This window comes from Eupeodes corollae, chromosome 2 (assembly GCF_945859685.1).
Source record: "Eupeodes corollae chromosome 2, idEupCoro1.1, whole genome shotgun sequence".
In the NCBI taxonomy this organism is placed as follows: domain Eukaryota; kingdom Metazoa; phylum Arthropoda; class Insecta; order Diptera; family Syrphidae; genus Eupeodes; species Eupeodes corollae.
This window is the reverse complement of record NC_079148.1, coordinates 40175990-40191181: the sequence shown is the minus strand read 5'-3', so window position 1 is coordinate 40191181 and position 15192 is coordinate 40175990. Positions and strand designations below refer to the sequence as shown.

Below are 15192 nucleotides of genomic sequence, written 5' to 3'. Positions count from 1 at the left end.
AACCATAAATTTACTAACATCTTGAAATGCAGTACCAACGTGTTTTCCATGCATATTATTTTATCATCAAATATCTAACCATTCGTTTTTCCAGAAAAATTGGTTTGTAATTACTATGTTAATTCTTGTTTGTAAAAACATCTGCATAACTTATTTTAATATTATCGCTTTTTATTTCCATATCATTTATAACACATTCAACTTCTTTGTTTTCTTAAGTCATTTAAAATACATAATACTATTTGCATTTCAAAAGTTTTGGATTCAAAACCAGGAACCAGTTAAGTTAATACATCATAAAGTTATCTTTAACATTCCAATAAATTAATATTTAAAGAAAAAATATAATTTTTAAATCAAATCATCAAAAAATATGAATTTCTAGTAAATTTACATTTTTTTAAAATCACTTACGGTTTCACCATTATTTCATATCATCAATATTTATTCATCAATCAATTTTTTGAAAGTTTTCTTTGCATATTTTAGTCCGATTTTGTATTTTGTCTTAACAATAATCCCCCGCCACGACACACTTCGAAGAAATATTTTGAAAATATTTCGAAAATTTTCTTTTTAAATCGTTGAAATGAATTGAATGTCTTTGCCATTTTAAAAAACTCTTCTATTAAAAATAATACTAATTTTTCACAAAACACTTTAGCGATATAAATCGAATATCAAATAAATCCAAACTTGATTTACTCAACACTGTAACTAAACATACTAAAAAAGGTAAGGTAGGTATACCTACTTACTTAAAAAACTTCTTCAGACAAAATTTGAAATGTGTGTAAGACACTAATTAGTGTAACCGCATTAGGGGTAAAAGTTACCCGTAAAATGTTATACAAACTTATATCACCCAAAAACATACGGAACTACCCTCCTTTCAAAAAAAAAATACAAAAAACTAAACAAGGAAAAACAAACTATAGCTTCTAGAACTTTTAAGTTCTAAATTTACCTTTAAATTGTTGTATATTGTAGCTTGTGTAATCATCCTTTGCCCACAACTAATTCCTTCTTTAGCTGACGTGTTCTTCCTGGATTTAACGGATTGAATTAAGATGGTGGTCGATATACTGACTTACTTTGCAAGAACATAATTTACTTTTTTTATGGTAAAAAGGTATATTCTAGAAGATCTCGTGTAATACCATGTGACACAATATAGCACCCCCAAGGTTATCTCCAGCTGTGTTTTTGTGTGTATTATGTATTTGACGCACATTTTGTACCTTTTGTCCTCGGAGTCAGCTACTAAAAGCTGTCTTTTTTGCTTATTCCAAAAACAACCCTGAATTATAGGTACACATACAATATACATCTCTTCTATATGTATATGTACCTTTTACCAATGTAACCTACCTTTCCTTAGCACACATGCAATTCAATTGTTTTGGCCTGCCAAATGCACACACCTTCCTTTTCTAGCTATTCTATTCCATAATACCTAACTCCCATTCTATTGTTGTGCATTTATGTAGTTCATTCAAATGCACCTCCTTCCCATTCCTTTACCATTTTTTTTCTTCGAACAATTGGTGTTTCTATTCAATAAAGCACCTTATAAAACCAATATCTTAAATGTCATCGATTGCATTGAATTGTGCCACCTTTATACCACCATCATCCGCATCGCAAAATACCACTTGAACCAACTTACGGCTGAAAAGCGCCCTTCGCACAGTGCGGTTGTATATGGTGCAAAACAAGGGTATTACAAAAGCCCAATGCAACAAACAGGTTGAGCAGCAAGCGACCGAGTGTCTTCTCGATATCTGTATATGAAAGGATTAATCCGCCATTCAAATACTAGAATGCAATATGGAAAGTTACATTTGTATATTCCAAGTTGTGTTTATGTGAAGGGGTATAGGACTAAGGTGGGTGCGCTATGTTGGATATCGGTATAGCCTTATGGATGTGTCATAATAAACAAGGGCTTTACTGAAGTCATATGAAAGTCTTGAACTAAGTTCTTTTAATGCAAGGCAATTGAGAGAGTGGAGTGTTCTGCATTGAAACCGCAAATAAACAATTGCATACTACCAGTTGAATGATAGTTTCGATTCTAAACATAAAAGCACTGTTACTATGTTTTTTATAGTTAAAGTGTTTCATAATGTAGTTAGGGCACAGTGAGCCTAAGAAGGCTCAAGAAGATATTTAAAACCTTGGAAACTATTTTAAATACAAACCAATAATAATTTCTATTCAATTTTTCTTTTACGAATCACTGCTTTTAACTATGAATGAGACATAAGCCCCACTTGCTCTAAGAAACTTATTGGAACATCGTAAGAGGATTTTGAAGATACAGGAATGAGGGTAAGTAAGGTGCAATATTCACTATTCTCCTTTTCGACCTTAACATACCTAAAGATGAGAAGTATTCCAAATCAGCATTAGCTTTTTGAAATTTTAAATTTAACCTTTTTCGTTGAATTCAAAACTAAATCACATTTTGGAGTCGAATTTAAGGAGTTAAAAATAAAAGTAAATATTGAAAATTGTAAATTTCCTTTTTGTTTTTGGGTTGATCGAAAATAAATTTTACTGAACCCAATACATTAAAACCATGAGAAACTGGTTGCACAACATTCTTGATTAGGAAAAAGTTCTAAGCTTTCATAAGAAATTATTAACGATACCGTTTTAAACTGTTGCATACATAGAAATCTAAAAAGAAATTAAAGGCCTTTAATGCTTTGGGATATAAGCATAGTTAAAAAAGGTAAGCCTTCTAAATACACTCAAGTATTTCTAAGAGAATCGTCACAAAAATAAAGATTTAGTGCTAATATTGTATAATTTAAATACTTAGCCAAGATTAACTTAAGGAAATTTGTGGGAAAAATTAAAGATTTTGTTTCAAAGTAGAATCTTAAACAAATGTTTATCAAAAATGAAGGGTTTTCCAATAAGTGGATTTATAATAACTTTTGTAACTGCAATTATTAACATTCGAAAACGTATTGACATTTTTTAAGTTCAATCATCAATTGAAATAATCTTCATTAATTTCTTGAATTACAAATTTGAGAACCTAATTTATGTGCAAGGAATGTGATTTATTCCATAGATGCATACTTTATTCTGAGTTTGGATCTTGGCGTTTCAGACTTCTTCAAATTCATCAAAATTAAAATTTAATGGGGGGGGGGGCGATAGTTGGAAGCTGATTGTGAACTGCTAATTTGAGCAAACACTTTTCATGGCAAGAATTACTCTTCCAATATTCAGTAATCTTAAAAAAACTTTATATGGCACAGATAGGGATTGAACCCAAGACCTGTTACATAACATCACGCCACGGGTTCTACCAAAAACAAACAATGCTAACTTCAAATTTAATTTATCATATTAAAAAACATGTTGGTTTTTATCTTTAAAAAATATTGACGCTAACTTTTAATAAAATTTAAACAATAATATTCTTACTAAAAATGCCAAACTAACTTAACGTTGCGAATATCTCGAAGAATAACAGAACCAACTTAAAATATCGATTGAAAACTTTTCAAAGTTTCATAAATAACAAGGGATTTTATATATTTATTAATTGGACCGAGACCTAAACGATAGTGTCGTTCTTTAAAATGTTTGTTGCTTAGAACAAAATTATAGTACATAGAGTTTTGATGATTTGTTGAATTGCATTTAATTCGAGAACATTTTCTAAAAAGATAATTCTCAGAAGTTAAGGTCCTATTCCAGTTTCTGTAAGAAGATACAAAACCAGACCAGATACAAAAAATACAGAAATTATTTTCAATTGCATAATGGATGCGGATGCTCCTTCAGATTCTGACCAGACCAGACAAATCATGCTTGGGCAACATTTTATTCAATCTTCAAAACGATTTTACTAAAACTAACAAGCGAACCACTCTAAAAACTGATTTTTATTCAAATTGCATTCATCTTTTCTCTGAATTCCGTCAATCAAATACGCAAAGCATCATCTTCTTACGAATTCAGTTACCGGAAGAAAGTTTAAATATTTTCATTTTATTTTTTGTGAATTACTGAAAAGGGTATCCAAATTCTTGTCAAAGGAAATCAATACTTAAAACGACCAAGCGAGCGACTGACGATGTGGAAAAGCATTCAATAAACAGCAGGCCCCCACCCTTCTCTCATTCTCTCGTTGACTCTTATTCAACTCGAATTCAAATATTTGTCACCTCATATCCTAAGACTTTCCATCAGTGACACTTTTACCGTGATTTCAAATTACGTTTAGTGATTCGCTTGATGCAGTTTCACATCCAAATGCTGGAAAAGTTGTTCTGCAATTGAAAAAGTAATTCACTGCAACAGTGTAAACGGAAATGTTTACACAAATTATTCTGGCCCCGTGAGTAGATACATTTATACATCCAACCACCCATCTACCAACCAACCCAAACCACCCACCTTACCTTGCCTACCTTATAAATCTCTAACGCGCGCGGTTTTTAGATCCTTTGAGAGCTTTGAATATAAGGGCGGAACAAGGAAGAGAGTTGGTTAGAGGGGTAGTAGAGCTAGAGGTATATAAGTTTACTTTTTTTATTTTCTAAGCTGCAACTTAGATGAGATGAAAAACAGGAAGGTGGTTCTCAAGTCAATGGCGTTACACGGCCAACAGTCAGTGGTGACGGTTACAGTGACGGTGGCGGTGACGACAATGGCGAGAGGGGTTATTACTTTTCGAGAGGTACTCCAAAGCACAGCTAAAGTGAAATGAATGGTCATTCAAAAATGTTGAAGTTAGTGCGAGAAAAGTAGTAAATTAGGTTGAAAGACCATTGAGAAAATGGGTAAACATCCTTTGCTAACGCTTTTGGCCAGACAACCGAATGACTGCGGTTGTGAAGTAGTTTCTATAAAGTTGAATGTGTATTAAAATACAAGAAAAGAAAAAATGAATCTAATTATAAAGTTTTTTTTATATTTTATTTTACTTTCTGTTTTTGTTTTTATAATGTACCTAAGTAAGGTAGAAAGAGAATAAATGTTTGGCATATACAAGAAGATTGTTATAGTTTAATGGTAATAACATTTGCATTTAAATAAATGTTTTATGTACTCGGGTGGGTAGTGTTAGGGATTTTCTTTTTAATAAGAAAAATTAAAATGGATTCATTGTTAATAAAAGACAGGATTAATATGCTTAATGGAGTATAGGGCTGAACATAAATTTACAGAAAACAAAGTAATAACTTTGTGAAAATGAAATTAAAAACTAAGAATTTTCTTATTGCTTATAAAAAAAATATTTATTTTAAAGAAAATGGAAAACGCTATTCGCTCATTTGATGATAAACAAATGTTCTAGCAACGAACTTCATTTATCTCGATAATATTTATTGAAGAAGAAAACTTTTTTTTATCTTATTGGTGTTTTTTGAGGAATCATTATGAATGGATACAGCATTCAAATACTTGGGAGTTATTTGCTTGAGTGTGATATATTTGCAGTAGTCCATTTAGCTTATATAATTTAAAAACTCAAGAACTTGGAATTTTGAAGACTACGACTTGTTTTGAATTTGGACTCGTGTTAAAGTGATTGATTCAAAAAATTGCAATCAGGCATAGACAACGAATGTTTGATTGATTTATCTCAAATATCATCTTCAGCTATGTTGCTCCTTTCTAAATGAATGTATGTATACCGAAAATACAAAATTGTAGAACTTGGGAATATTCCAATCTACATGAAATCTTAAATGCTTTCCAAAAAAGTCACTCTCTCGGGTTTATTTGTGTATCGGTCTTTGAAAACGACATTTAGTCAAACCAATTTTTTGCAGTCTTGCTTGGCGTTAGGACTTTTCGCCCAAATAACATATTTCATAGCGCCCAAAACAATTTTATTAACATTTTGTTGTTGTAGAATTTGGGTAATATTACCGAAAAACAACTTTTTGGCTTTTATGAAATTCCAAATAAAAAGAAGCATTTGGTCTTATTGGTCAACAACATAACGCCAAGATATTAAAAATGTTATGTGGTGCAGAATCTTATTCATAAGAAAACGCCACAAAGCCCGAAATCAATATCGTAAGTCTCAAATCAATTTTAAAATATCATAACACACGAAATTCTTATTCACAAATCGCACACACGACGCCACGTGTTTCAACATTTGGGCATTCTGACAAAGTTTGTTTGTTTATCTTTGACACTTTTGAGTTTTATCACCCAAACGCAAACATTAAACGAAAATATTGTCAGATAGCCCAAAACTGGGAACTCCAAAAAAGCGTAAGAAATAAATTTGGCTTTTATTTAACTTTCAAAAAGCGAAATTGGGTTAAATAATTTTTAAAGTGAATTAATGCGACATGGTTTGCTTGCTCAGAGTGTTAGTACCCAGCATTATGGCGTATAAACATTGATATATTTATGGGGACATGCTGCCACCTGAAACTCCACTGCTTGAGCTCAATATGCGATTTAAGGTAGGTGCGACGTTGTGTGTATGCAAAGTTTCTTTAAACCAATGCTTCTTTAAATGCATGCGCTCAACTTTCCAATTATCCCAAATCCTATAATGAGCCCAATTAGGGAGGTTTTAGGGAGCTTCAGGGGAGGCACAATTCTCCGAATACATATTTTAGTTTTTATAAGAAACAGAAACATTTTGGGTGTTATGAAATTTTTAAATTTGAGCATTACGACATTGAAATTAAGTTTGGGTGATAAGACATTTTATTTGGGCTTTGTTTTCATAGTGACATTTCTTACGAAGTTTCTCTTTTTGGGCTTTATGTCATTTTAAGATTTGGCTTAAATATTGAAGAGTGATAAGACATAAAAAACAATAGAAACCATAATCGTGCTAATGCCCATAAAATATGACAAAGACCAACCCCTATGTCATGAAACCCAAATTGAAAATTTAATTTTTTTTTTGGCTAAATGATGACTAACCAGATTCCAGATCAATCTACCGTCAACCAGATTGACCATATTGCGATCGACGCCAGACACGCTAACAGCTAACATCGACTCGGACCACTACCTCGTTGTAGCCAAGGTAGCACTTCGGATTTCCAGACCCAAGGCAAAACAGGGAGGTGCTGGGAGAAGGTACAACGTCGAAAGGCTACAATCGCCAGAGATCGCCAAATCCTTTTCCGACCGAGTTAAAAGTAACCTCTTTCGAAGTTCTCTGCCGGCAACACAATGTATCGAAAACCAGTGGCAACATTGCCAAGATGCAATCAGAGAAGCCGCCTCTGATGTGCTGGGCTTCAAACAGCCACCAACAAGGAACCCCTGGTTTGATGAGGAATGTCGGCAGGCAAATGCAGCCCAACAGCAGGCACGCACAGCGGCCAGCGTTGCATAAAAGGAAAAGAGCTGCTTCGGAGCTCTATGAGCAGAAGAGGCGAGAGGAACGCCGACTTCTCAGAAGGAAAAGAAAAGGGCATGAGAAGCGTGCGGTCGAAGATGTTGAGAGCTATAAAAGCAGGAATGAGGTGAAACGAAATTCACAGGTACATAAACCTAGAACCGAAGGCTGCAAAGACGAAAGTGGAAACATCATAGTGGAACCGCAGTCAATGCTGAGGATATGGAAGGACCACTTCTGCAGACTGTATAACGGCGACGACGAATTAAATTCCGCTGTCAGGTAGGATGATCCATTCAATATAGACGACGAAAGCCAACAATCCCGTCCTCCCGACTTAGACGAAGTATAGATTGCCATATCTAAGTTGAAGTCTTATAAAGCCGCTGGCTTGAATACCGAGCTCTTTAAAGCAGCTGGAGATAAGTTGGTTAGGAGCATGCACCAACTTATCTGTAAGATATGGTCGGAAGAAAGCATGCCCGATGAATGGAACCTCAGTATTGGTCCTGAAAAAAGGACACCCTCTAAACTGCACCAACTATAGAGGAATCAGTCTACTTAACATCGCCTATAAAATCTTCTCTGCCGTAATATGTGAACGTCTAAAGCCCATCGTCAACAACCTGATAGGTCCTTATTAGTGTGGTTTTACACCAGGAAAGTCCACAGTTAATCAAATATTCACATTACGACAGATCGTAGAAAAAAACCAAGAACACCAAATCGACACCCACCATCTTTTCATCGATTTCAAGGCCGCATATGACAGCATCTACAGGGACGACCTGTATAGAGCCATGTCTAGTTTTGGCATCTCTGACAAACTCGTCCGTTTGTGCAGGATGACCATGGAAAATTCACGCTGCTCCATAAAGGTTGGAAACAACTTAACCGAACCTTTCGATGTCAAAAAAGGTTTAAGACAAGGTGATGCGCTGTCCTGTGATTTTTTTAACATCGTGTTTGAAAGAATAGTGCAGAGCTCACACGTTAACACTAGACGCACTATCTTTCAAAAGTCTATCCAATTACTGGCATATGATGATGAAGTTGACATAATCGGAAGAACTCAGCGTGATGTCAATGGGGCTTTTGTGAGTATTGAGGCAGAGACGGCAAAAATGGGTTTAACGGTTAATGAGGGCAAAACAAAGTACATGCTATCGTCAAGAAACGACATACAACACCGACGGCTTGGTTAAAACGTCACATTCGGCAGACGTAACTTTGAGGTAGTCAAGGACTTCGTCTACCTAGGCTCAGCTGGCGTTGTAAACGCAGAAAACAGCACCAGCGCTGAGATCAAACGCAAAATAACTTTTGCTACAACCGCTGTCTCTTTGGACTAAGAAAGCAATTGAGTGGTAAAGTCCTCTATCGAGGGACCAAAGTTTTGCTATATAAGACCCTTATCATCCCCGTCCTGTTATACGGTGCAGAAGCATGGACCATGACAAAAGCGGATGAAAGCTCTTGGGTCGCTTCGAGAGAAAAGTTATTCGTGTGATCTTCGGTCCCGTATGCATCGAAGGGGAGTGGAGGAGAAGAAGAACGACGACCAGTACGGGCTGTACAGCGACGTAGACTTAGCCAGAAGGGTAATAGTCCTACGACTAAGATGGCTGGGTCACGTAGAGCGCATGGAAACCAAAAAGTCTTCGAATCCGCACCCACAGGACAGCGCAGTAGAGGAAGACCGCGGATCAGGTGGCGCGCACAAGTGGAAGGTGACCTCACCCAACTTATAGCGCGAAACTGGAGACATCTAGCTAGGGACCGAGCTAGATGGAGAAGTTTGTTGGGTGAGGCCCTAGTTCACACAGGACTGTAGCGCCACCTGAAGTAAGTAAGTAAGTAAATGACGACTAATATTTTGGATGTTCATTTACACAAAATTTTTTTGGACGTTACTTTATGACCAAATGTTGCTTTAAAACTTTAAGGATTTGGGCGTTATGGTTTTGGTCGAAAAAAACTAGCGTCGTCTGAATTGATAAAGATACTTCGAATTTTGGTTTAAAAAAGACGGCATCTGTGCTATGTACAATAGAGTTTAATTCTGATTGGATCACTTGCCGAATAACATACCGGCCTTAAAAACCAACATAAGCCAACATATAACTTGAAATTAAGCGTGACTTACGGGCAATTATTAATCATATAAAATTAAAAATTTTATGTGTGCACCACTTAGACAACCCAAGGTGAGCATCTGCATTAATAAGTCAAACACTTTTAAGTGTGTGAATATTTTAAGTCAGGAAAAAAAAAAGTTTAAAAATGTTTAAAAGCAGTTCCTGTGCTTGTAGTTGAAATATTGTTAAAACAACAAATTTTGACACAAAATTTTACCGATTTGACACCAATAAAGCTCGAAACAAGTAAGTTAAATAATTGAAGAACTTGATTGATTTCTCCGAGCAATATTTTCTAAAAGATCTCATGTTCCCAATTTAACAAAAGAATATTTGTACAAAAGTCAAATGAAAATCTAACACAATTTTTGAGAACATAAAAAATCGTCAAAATAATTTTTTTCCTTAATGTGTAGAAAACAGTGAAATGTTCCTTGCTGACGACAAGAACCAAACATCCTTAGACATGAGAAATTTTTCCTGAGTTTTCAGGTTGACATATGGATAAATATATTAATAGTAGAATTCTTTTATGATCAAAGATACAAATTAAAACTAACCTTTTCTACCTTTGATTTTTCTTAATAGAAGTCTATAAATTATAAGGGGCACGGAGTGAAAAAGCAAAAACCAAATAAAATAAGTAGACAAACGATGCTTCGATAATAAAGGTTTTATTGCAACTGACTAGCTTAAAAATAGTTTACAATTGGTATACTTATATTAGAAGTTTTGGTACAGCTACGAAAACGCATACATAATATCATGGTAATAGAAAAGCTGTAATATCGAACGATTGATGGATTTAAACATCATAATGAAGTTCTTAAATGTAAATAAAATACGTTAACTATTATTAAGAATATTATATAAGAAAATAGGGTGTTTCAATTAATATTTCTTACAACTCCACCCTTCTTAAAAAACGAATCGACCTCGATTTTTACAACATAATGTTATGCATACGTATAATCATTTAACAATTTTGTATGTTATTAGGTATTAAATCAATAGATACATATTAAAATACACAAATAAATTTATACGAATCGACTTTTTACATGAATATAATAGTTTTTATATATTTTTTCACATTGAAATACATAATGTTTTTACGAAAAGTATATAAAATACTCAACATTTAATGAAAACAAATCATCTCTGTCACTAAAAAGTTATACAATACAAAATAATATGGATTTATCGATTTATAAATACAAAACTAAATAAACATCGACACCTTTGAGTTCGTCACTGAGATAAGTATGGCTTCATGTTTTCAGGAGATGCTACCCCTTCATATGGTTTTCGTGAAATTTGCAAATTTTCTAGATCTCTTATTAGATATCTGTCATTTGGAAGTGTTTTTATTATTTCGAATGGACCTTTGAATTTGGCCATAAGTTTTTTATTCACACCGGGTGTGTTAATTACGTTCTTAATTAGAACATAGTCACCTATTTTGTATGGATAAGGCTTTTTGTGATGCTTATCAAAATAAACTTTGTTAGCTTCCTGGCTACGAACAGTCTTTTCATGAGCTTCCTGTCTTATTGTTTTTAAATCCCTAGTATCTTCTATGAATACATGGTTTTGAAGATATTCATTTATATTGTCTTGAATATCACCCCTCTGCCGGATCCCAAAAAGCAAAGTGCTTGGGGCAAAACCGGTGCTTTTGTTTTCATAATTGTTAAGAGCGAATTCAACTTTGCTTAAGTGTTTAGTCCAATCACCTGGCTCCAATTCACTTTCTTTGGCTAGCATCGGCGTAAGACTCCTATTTATGCGCTCTACCTGGCCGTTTGATTGAGGTGAACCTGTTGCAATTTTGATGTGCTGGATGCAATTGTTTTTACAAAAATCTAAAAACTGGTCTGACGTGAAACAACTACCACGGTCTGATATAATTCTTAAAGGTTTGCTATAGCTTGAAAAATAAGTCTCTAAAGATTTTATTACCTCTTTAGTGTTAGTTGTTCTAACAGGATACAATTTTGTAAATTTAGAAAACGCATCTACAACTACTAACACATGTTTTCTTACGTTGCGCACGGAGCACGGTAACGGACCATAATGGTCTATATGAATGGTGTCAAATGGCTTGTCGCCTTTTGGAATACTGTGCAAGACACCTTCCTTCTTACCTGTTGGTGGGGAAAAGTGCATACATTTGAGGCAAGAGCCAATATAGTTTTTAATTTTTGCCTTCATCAAAGGAAACCAATAAGTTTTTTTTAAGAAATCGTAGCACTTTTCAACTCCTACATGACAAAGTGCTTCGTGATGAGTCTGTATAACGTTTCTTTCCATTTGCAATGGAACATAGAAAAAGATTTTTTGGTTTATCTTTCGATAAACAAGACCATTGACTAGTTCGTAAATGGAACTTTCCCTTTCTTCTAACATTTTCACTAATCTCTGAATGGTCTTATCTCGTTGCTGCGCTGCGGCCAATGCATTCTCAAATGAGTCTGCTTCAACCACCATCAAAACATTATGAACTCTACTAAGAGCGTCAACATGAGTCATCTTCCTACCATCTCTATGCTCTATTGAATAGTCGTACTCTTGCAGCTCTAAGGCCCAGCGCGAAATTCTCGGATTTAAAACTTTTTTGTTCAATGTCAAGGTAAGTGACTTACAATCTGTTACTATCTTAAATTTTATCCCTGTAAGATATATATTAAAACGTCTAAGGGCATAAATTATTGCCAAGGTTTCAAGCTCATAAGAATGGTATTTTGATTCCTGTACAGTAGCTCGTTTTGAAAAAAAGAAAATGGGGTGAAACATTTTGTCTTCCTGACGCTGCAGTAGTACTGCACCAAAACCAAGGTTACTCGCATCACAGTGAAGTTCAGTTTCAGCATTTGGATTATAAATGCTTAAAACTGGCGAGTCAATAAGTTTGTCTTTTAAAGTTTCAAAAGCATGCAGTTCTTCTTTTCCAAAAACAAACTTTGCATCTTTTTTCAAAACGTCGTACAAAGGCTTAGCGATGATTGAAAAATCTTTAACAAACTTTCTAAAATAAGAACAAAGACCTAAAAAAGAATGCAATGCTTTAATATTTGAAGGTATTGGATATTCCATCACAGCGCGTTTACCGTCAGCGTTTGGTTTTATACCACTCATCGAAACCTCATAGCCTAAATATGTTATTGAATTATGCATAAACATGCATTTATCAAAGCGAAATTCTAGTTTAAATTGGTGGGCTATTGAAAAAACTTCATGCAAAATCTGAAAATGTTCGTCTTTGGTTTCCGTCGCGATTAATAAGTCATCAAAATACACCCGAAGTTTACCAGAACGTATAAGGTTTTTAAATTTTTGCTCTATAAACTGCTGAAAAACAGCAGGTCCGTTCTTCAGTCCACATGGAACAACGAGGTACTCAAATTGACCTAAAGGGGTCACAAAAGAAGTGTATTTTATAGAGTCCTCTTCCATTTGTACATGTTGAAAACCACTTTTCAAATCGAGCAACGAAAAGTAATGTTTTCCCCTTAGCCCATCTAACATATCTTCGATTAAAGGAATCGGAAAATTATTTTTCTGTGTAACTTTATTTAACTGCCGAAAATCTATACATAAGCGCAGCTCACCCGATCTCTTTTTAGCCAAAACTATGGGCGAAGCATACGGCGAGTTACTTTCTCGAATAATTTTTTTCTCTAACAGCTCATCTAAAATTTTCTGAAGCTCTACTTTATGAGCATATGGTAATCTCCTCGGAGCACAATTAAAAACACTGTTCGTATCAGTTAAAATTATACGCATTTTGATTTCATTTTCATTAAGTTCATTAAAAACTCTAGTATAAGAAACATTTCCAAAAGCTAAATCTCTAATTCTGTTTTTCTCTTCTAGGCTTAAATTGTCATTAATTTTTAAAGTTATTTTATCGTCACGACAATCAAATGTATCGATATTTAAAATCTCTTCATTAAAATCACATACTTCGGAATTATCATTTTGCAAAGAACTTAATTTTGTATCATCTAATGAAAATTTTAAATTGCTTTTTTGTAAAAATTCTCTGCCTAAAATAATTATATTTTTCATAGTGTCTTTTTTAACAACATATAAACATATATTCGTAAAATTAAAGTTATTTATCTCAATGTTGCAATAAACCTTACCAAAAATAATCATTTTACTATTGTTGATTCCCACGTAGTCATGCATTGAAGAGTCGATCGACGTCATCAGGTAAGGCGGTAAATATTGTTGTTGTATGAAATTGATTGGACTTCCAGTGTCAATCAATGTTTTGGCTTCCAATTTGGTGGTGATAGGTTCTGACTCATCGCTGATAAAATTGTATTTAAAAGTTCCATGGAAATCGTCTAAAAAAGTAGATCGATGTTGTTGTTCGGCGATGTCTAAATCATCCAAGACACACACTGCTGATTGAGGACAATTTTTTATCATATGACCCATTTGGCCACATCGAAAACATGAACCCTTCTCTCTGCGTGGCTTCGGACAGCTGGTGAGCACATGGCCATAGTCATTGCAGTTGAAACATCTCACTCTGCCTCTGGAGACTGTGTTGGGAGCTGAGGTTTTGGTATCAATCGTCACTGTTTTGTAGCTTGATGACGTTGGTTGGAACTCGGGCGTCTTCATTTTGTCGTACTTTCTCAAAATTCTCTTGAGATCCGCAATACTATTCGCTGTAAGTAAAATTTGTTTGTTAGACATCGTGTCTGGTATACCTTTTATGATATAGTTAATGATATCTTGCTCCTCGATATCAGCTGAGCTTGCAATCTCTTGCATGATGAGCACATATTGTTGGATGTTCTCGTCTCTTCGCTTTCTTCTACTTCGTAAGGTGTTATGTACATCAGATGCTGAGGTGTCTTGTTGGAATTCACTGATTAGAGCTGTCTTCAATTCATTCCAAGAGCGACATGATGCAGATCTTAAAAAGAGTTTCGCAGTTCCCTTTAGTAGACGTTGAGCATATATAAAACATTTTGCGTCATCAAATTTATATATAAGTTTTGATTCCTCAATGCTTTTGATCCACTTCAGCACCGGGAAATTGTCATCGCCGGAGAAAGTTGGTAGAGAATCCTCAAAATCTCTAAATGAAAAAATTGAATTATTCGTCTCACCATGTTGACTAAGTTCAGCTAATTTTATCTGAAGCTGTCGAATTTCCTCTTTTCTTGCAACAATTAGCCTTAAACTGTCGAGTTGCTGCAACACCAATCGATTTTCCTCCTCAAGCTGCGAAGATTCCTCTGAGTTTTCGTCATCAATAATTTCAACTGCCGGGAAAAGCTCTTCAAGTTGGGATTCTTCAAATTGTGTAATTGCTTGTTGCAGTCGAATTTTTAGCGCTGACTTAAGTCCATTTGTTGAAAGCCCAATTTCAGCCAGCTTATCCTTTAGTTGTTGCACATTGGCGATTTCAATAAATCGTAAAGCTCGTGAAGTCATTCTTACAGCACTTAATTAAATAAACTTTAAATCGCCAAATAAGTGTTTTCTTAATTACTTTTGTTTTAAATAAAATTCGTAACATAAACTTTCATAAATTCATAACTTTTGGCACATTAATTGAAATTGTTAAAATAATTTACGTGACTGTACTTTATCCCACTTCTGAGGTTATAAGGGGCACGGAGTGAAAAAGCAAAAACCAAATAAAATAAGTAGACAAACGATGCTTCGATAATA

At 34.5% G+C, this 15192-nt stretch overlaps 1 protein-coding gene across 5 annotated transcripts in view; it reads right to left on the bottom strand.

Annotated features, from left to right (window-relative positions):
* LOC129947241 (innexin shaking-B) overlaps positions 1-15192 on the bottom strand; it is a 385068-nt gene that overhangs the window by 161883 nt on the left and 207993 nt on the right. The window contains exon 1 of one of the 5 annotated variants that reach the window (XM_056057740.1): positions 415-433. The exons of the other annotated variants lie outside the window; for them this stretch is intronic. Within the exon in view, the coding sequence (XP_055913715.1) occupies positions 415-425 (11 nt within the window). The 5' untranslated portion in view covers positions 426-433. Of the gene's footprint in view, positions 1-414; positions 434-15192 lie in introns of those variants that run through there. 5 annotated transcript variants of the gene reach the window in all.